The 5,917-nt window shown below is 50.8% G+C and overlaps 1 protein-coding gene across 1 annotated transcript in view; it reads left to right on the forward strand.

Annotated features, from left to right (window-relative positions):
- Positions 1 to 3,083: 3,083 nt before the first annotated feature.
- Positions 3,084 to 5,917, forward strand: part of LOC106324153 — a 3,134-nt gene continuing 300 nt past the window's right edge. Inside the window, exons 1-2 of the mRNA XM_013762172.1 lie at positions 3,084 to 3,290; positions 3,435 to 5,780. Of these exons, the coding sequence (XP_013617626.1) occupies positions 3,084 to 3,290; positions 3,435 to 5,780 (2,553 nt within the window). The remainder of the gene's footprint in view (positions 3,291 to 3,434; positions 5,781 to 5,917) is intronic.

Here is a 5,917-nt window from a genome sequence, read left to right on the forward strand (position 1 = left end):
CACACCATACTCGAGAGGATGGCGCAGCAAGACGCCATCCAGAAGGCGACGAACGAGCAACTCGCCGCCATCTTGGCTCCTTTGGCCGGAAACTCAGGAAATCCGGCCTCGACGGTCCGAAAACAGCTGTTCGACACTTACTGAACGGCCGGCGCAGAAAACACGATGAACACAAACGCCGCCCAGGTTCAAACAACCGGTGGCGTAGATACTGTTCGACACTTACCGAATAGCCGGCGCAGAAAACACGATGAACACAAAAGCCGCCCAGGTTCAAACACCCGGTGGCGTAGATCTCGTTACCGTCCGGGAACTCGCCGAGCTAAAGCAGTCGTTCCAAGAAATGAAAGACCGAATGCTTGAAGGACCTACTTCGGCGCCGTTAATCGAGCGCGTCCTCGCCGAAACCCTAAAAACCCCTTTTTCTCGGCGAATCGTACGGTACCGACCAGTCGAGAAAATCCGCCTTCCGACTTTCGCCGGAAAAGCAGAACCGACTGACCATATCACCGCATTCAACATCGCGATAGGTCGACTAACTTTTCCGATGAGGAAAGAGACGCTGGCTATTGTCGGCTCTTCGTCGAGAGTCTTCAAGGACCAGCCCTTGGATGGTTCACTGGATTGGAACCAGATTCCATCAACAACTTTCACGACCTAACGTCCGCGTTCCTCAAGCAGTACATTATGTTTACGAGACAGGGAGCGACCCTATCCGACCTTTGGAACCTATCTCAGGGAGCGAACCAAAGCCTCCGCGACTTCATGGAGAAGTTCAAAGCTGTCGCTTCGAAGGTGCATATCCTGGACAGCATCGATGTTGACGCGTTGATGAATACCCTCTACTTCAAGTCCCTGTTTCGCGAGGATCTCTACAGAAACCCCACCAAGTCGCTTCAAGACGCTATCGCAAGGTCGAACAACTTCATCCGAACGGAAGAAGACACAACAGCGATACTCAAGAAAATGAATGCGGCCGCTAAACTGACGACTGCTCCAAAAGCTCCTGAGGCACGCCAAGAACCCCGACAGCATGCCACATGCAACAAGTCTAATCAGCAGAAAAGCTTCGTCTATGTCGTCGAAGATAAAAACCCGCCCCTAGGATCGACTGTCGTCGTGCGCGAGAAGGGTTGGAACGTCTGGGAGAACGACGAGAAGCCGCATACCTCTTCGGCGCCTTCAACTTCGAATCCTGGCCCGACTGAGCCAAGCCTATGGTGTAGCTACCATAAGTCCAAGGCGCACGATACGAGGAACTGCATGCATCTGGTCGACGCCCTCTTCTCATCTTACGAAAACGGAACAACCAACGTCGAGCTTCCCAAGCCTAGGCAGAACAACGCCAAGAGCTGGAGCAAGAACAAAGAGAAGAATGCTCATAAAAATCAAGACAAGGCCGGAGCCCGACCCAAACGTGCAGAAGATGAAAAACTAGAGGAGCAGGACGAAGACGAGGGCGAAGCACAAATCGAAGAAGAGCAACCTCGTAACCGTCGACATGTCCAAGTCATCCTCGCACGACCGAGTTCCTCCTCGGACGAAGAAGAGGACAACGAAGTCCGCGACTCGCACGAACACTCTAACAACCGACCAAGTGAGAACGGCGTACCGGAAGAGTCGAGTGATTTGAGAAACAAGCTCAGGCAAAAATCGCATACAACCGACCGCATGCACAACTCTAAGGACGATCTTCGCTCAATCATCGAAGAGGCCAAGGCTAAAAGAGTCGAAGACTCCAGTGTTCGACCCCACCTCAAGCCACGAGTCATCGACCAGCGCGATCAGCTCAACTCGAAATCAGAAGACCTCCGGATCAAGCTCAACCGACCTAAACGTTCCGACTTACGACGAAAGCTGGAGGTGACAAAAGCCAAGAACGGTGACAGACACGAACCTATTGTCGAGGACTCGTCTAACGACCTAAGGGTTCATCTACAAAATAGACGGGCCGAGCGCGTCCCCTTCTTAAACGTGATTATGGGAGGCTCGCCACCTTGCGGCGACTCGGTTCGGTCAGTCAAGGACCATCGACGACATGCAGTAAACTCGAAGAAATGGCCATCGAAACCAGAAAATGATCCCTCGATCACTTTCTCATCTGGCGATGCCATCGGCGTTCACCTACCTCATAACGACCCCCTACTCGTCGAAGTAGGAATCGCGAAGTGCGACGTCGCCAAAGTTCTAGTCGATACTGGCAGTTCGGTTGATCTGATCTTTCGCGATACACTCGATAAGATGGGAGTCGATTTGCGCGATATGAAACCATCGTCTCGCTCCCTCACCGGATTCAACGGAGCTTCCGAGATGATGATCAGAACGATCAAGCTCCCAGTCTACGCGTGTGGAGTAACACGCACAGTCAAGTTTTCTGTTATCCGAACAAAAGGTCCATATAACGCAATCCTCGGGATCCCCTGGTTACATTTGATGAAGGCAATATCATCGACGTATCATCATTGCGTTAAGTTCCCAGGACCGAACGGTCAAGTGCAAACACTTCGCGGGGACCAGCAGGCGGCACGTGATCTACTGATTGCAACGGTGAGGATGCAACAATCGACTCCTCACATCAACGCAATAGCAAAGCAAATCCAACATCCAAAAGATGAAATTCTAGAAGTCGCGATCGACGACTCAGACCAAAGCAAAGTAGTCCGAGTCGGCGCTTTCCTCTCCGAAGAAATGCAACGCGCGATGATCGACTTTCTGAATCAGAACGCATCAACGTTCGCTTGGGTGACGTCAGATATGAGGGGAATAAATCCCGCCATAACGTCCCATGAGTTGAATATAGATCCAACCATCAAGCATCTTCGCCAAAAGAGACGCAAGCTTGGCCCCGAACGAAGCAAGGCCGTCAACGAAGAAGTCGAGCGACTCCTCGCAGCTGGTTCAATCGCCGAAGTACGATACCCGGAGTGGTTGGCAAACCCGGTTGTCATCAAGAAGAAGAACGGAATGTGGCGTGTCTGTGTCGACTTTACCGATCTAAACAAGGCATGTCCCAAGACAGCTACCCACTTCCACATATCAATCGACTGGTCGAGTCGACCACTGGAAACAAGCTCTTGACTTTCATGGACGCCTTCTCAGGATACAATCAAATCATGATGCACCCAGACGATCGAGAGAAGACATCATTCATCACCGATAAAGGGACATATTGTTACAAAGTGATGCCATTCGGCCTTAAGAACGCCGGTGCGACTTACCAACGACTCGTCAATCGAATGTTCGCCGACAAATTGGGGAACACGATGGAGGTCTACATCGACGATATGCTGGTTAAGTCACTCCGCGCGGCGGACCATCTAAATCATCTAAAAGAATGCTTCAAAACGCTGAATGAGTACGGAATGAAACTCAACCCGACAAAATGCACCTTCGGCGTCACCTGAGGCGAGTTCTTGGGATACATCGTCACCCAGCGAGGAATCGAGGCGAATCCTAAGCAGATCACAGCCATACTTGATCTCCCTAGTCCAAAGAACATCAGAGAAGTTCAGCGACTCACGGGAAGGATTGAAGTATTGAACCGCTTCATCTCTAGGTCCACGGATAAATGCCTCCCCTTTTACGAGGTACTGCGCGGAAATAAACGTTTCGTCTCGGACGCGAAGTGTGATGAGGCGTTCAGACAGCTCAAACAGTGTCTTACGACTCCTCCCGTGTTATCCAAACCCGAAGCCGGTGATACACTTTCTCTCTATATCGCAGTATCCTCTACCGCGGTCAGCAGCGTCCTCATCCGAAAAGATCGAGGAGATCAGAAGCCCATCTTCTACACGAGCAAACGAATGACCGACCCAGAAACTAGATACCCCACCCTCGAGAAAATGGCTCTTGCTGTCATCACGTCAGCAAGGAAGCTGCGTCCTTACTTCCAATCGCACACGATCGAAGTACTGACGAATCAACCACTCCGCACAGTAATGCATAACACTAATCAATCCAGACGATTTTCGAAGTGGGCTATCGAGCTCAGCGAGCACGACATTGTGTTCAAAAATCGAACAACAGCAAAATCCCAAGTCCTTGCTGATCAGAAGCCCATCTTCTACACGAGCAAACGAATGACCGACCCAGAAACTAGATACCCCACCCTCGAGAAAATGGCTCTTGCTGTCATCACGTCAGCAAGGAAGCTGCGTCCTTACTTCCAATCGCACACGGTCGAAGTACTGACGAATCAACCACTCCGCACAGTAATGCATAACACTAATCAATCCAGACGATTTTCGAAGTGGGCTATCGAGCTCAGCGAGCACGACATTGTGTTCAAAAATCGAACAACAGCAAAATCCCAAGTCCTTGCTGACTTCCTGATCGAGCTCGCGCCAGAGCTAGAGCAAGACCTAATCCTTTCAAGTCAAAATAGGATACTCCACGTCAACGGATCGTCAACAAACAAAGGGTCAGGAGCAGGAGTCCAGCTGCAGTCCCCAACAGGCGAGCTAATCAGACAGTCGTTCAGTTTCGGCTTCACCGCTTCAAACAATGAAGCGGAATACGAGTCGTTGATCGCAGGACTACGACTCGCTAAGGCAGTCAAAGCAAAACGCCTCAGTGCATACTGCGACTCACAACTCGTTACCAGTCAGTTTAGCGGCCACTACGATGCTCGCAATGAACGAATGGAAGCATACCTTAAAGTCGTTCAAACACTCGCTAAAGACTTCGAGTTCTTCGAACTCACCAAAGTCCCCAGAGGAGAGAACGTGTGCGTCGACGCCCTCGCTGCCTTGGGGAGCAGGCTGCGCGATCAGGTGAAACGGACCATTCCCATCCACAAGATCGACAACCCAAGCATCGAGCTCTCGCCTAGCGAATTGACCGTTGTAGCACCCATAATCGAAGCCACTCCCATGGACGAAGACCCCGCAGCGGAAAAAACTGAAGCCGCGGACTGGAGGACAGAATTCATCAACTATCTGGTCGATGGAAATCTACCTCCCGAGAAGTGGATTGCAAGACGACTCAAGACACGGAGTGCCCACTATATCATCTTGGATGGAGAGCTCCATCGATGGACCGCAACTAAAGTACTCTTAAAATGCATCAACGGCGAAGAAACACATCTTGTCATGGCCGAAACACATGAAGGCGCTGCAGGAAATCACTCTGGAGGTCAAGCACTCGCTCTAAAAGTCAAAAGCGTTGGCTTTTACTGGCCAACGATGAACGCGGATTGCGAAGCATACACTCAACGGTGCGACCAATGCCAGCGACACGCTTCGACAATCCATTCCCCGACAGAGCTGCTATGGACGATGATGGCACCATACCCTTTTATGCGATGGGGAATGGACATAATCGGCCCTATGCCGAGCTCTCGACAGAAGTGCTTTGTCTTAATCCTAACTGACTACTTCACAAAGTGGATCGAGGCAAAAGCTTTCGCCAGCATAACAGAAAAAGAAGTTCAACGGTTCGTGTGGAAAAACATCATCTGTCGCCACGGCCTACCTTACGAAATAGTGACTGACAATGGCTCCCAGTTCATATCGAACAAGTTTCGAGAGTTTTGCGAAAGATGGAGAATCCGACTCAACACATCGAGTTTGTGGTACCCGCAGAGCAACGGTCAAGCTGAGGCATCCAACATGATCATAATCGACGGGTTAAAGAAACGCCTCGACTTGAAAAAAGGATGCTGGGCCGATGAACTCGACGGTGTTCTCTGGTCGCATAGAACGACTCCTCGAGGAGCAAAAAAATCAACTCATTTTTCAATGGCCCACGGAGTCGAAGCTATGGCCCCCGCTGAAGTAAACGTAACCAGTCTACGTCGGTCAAAAATGCCGCAGAACGTCGAGCTTAACTGCGACTTGCTATTTGATGCTTTGGACGCTATCGAAGAACGACGCGACCAAGCCTTGCTCCGCATCCAGAACTATCAGCATCAGATCGA

The sequence above is a fragment of the Brassica oleracea genome, chromosome C2, assembly GCF_000695525.1.
Source record: "Brassica oleracea var. oleracea cultivar TO1000 chromosome C2, BOL, whole genome shotgun sequence".
Lineage (NCBI taxonomy): Eukaryota > Viridiplantae > Streptophyta > Magnoliopsida > Brassicales > Brassicaceae > Brassica > Brassica oleracea.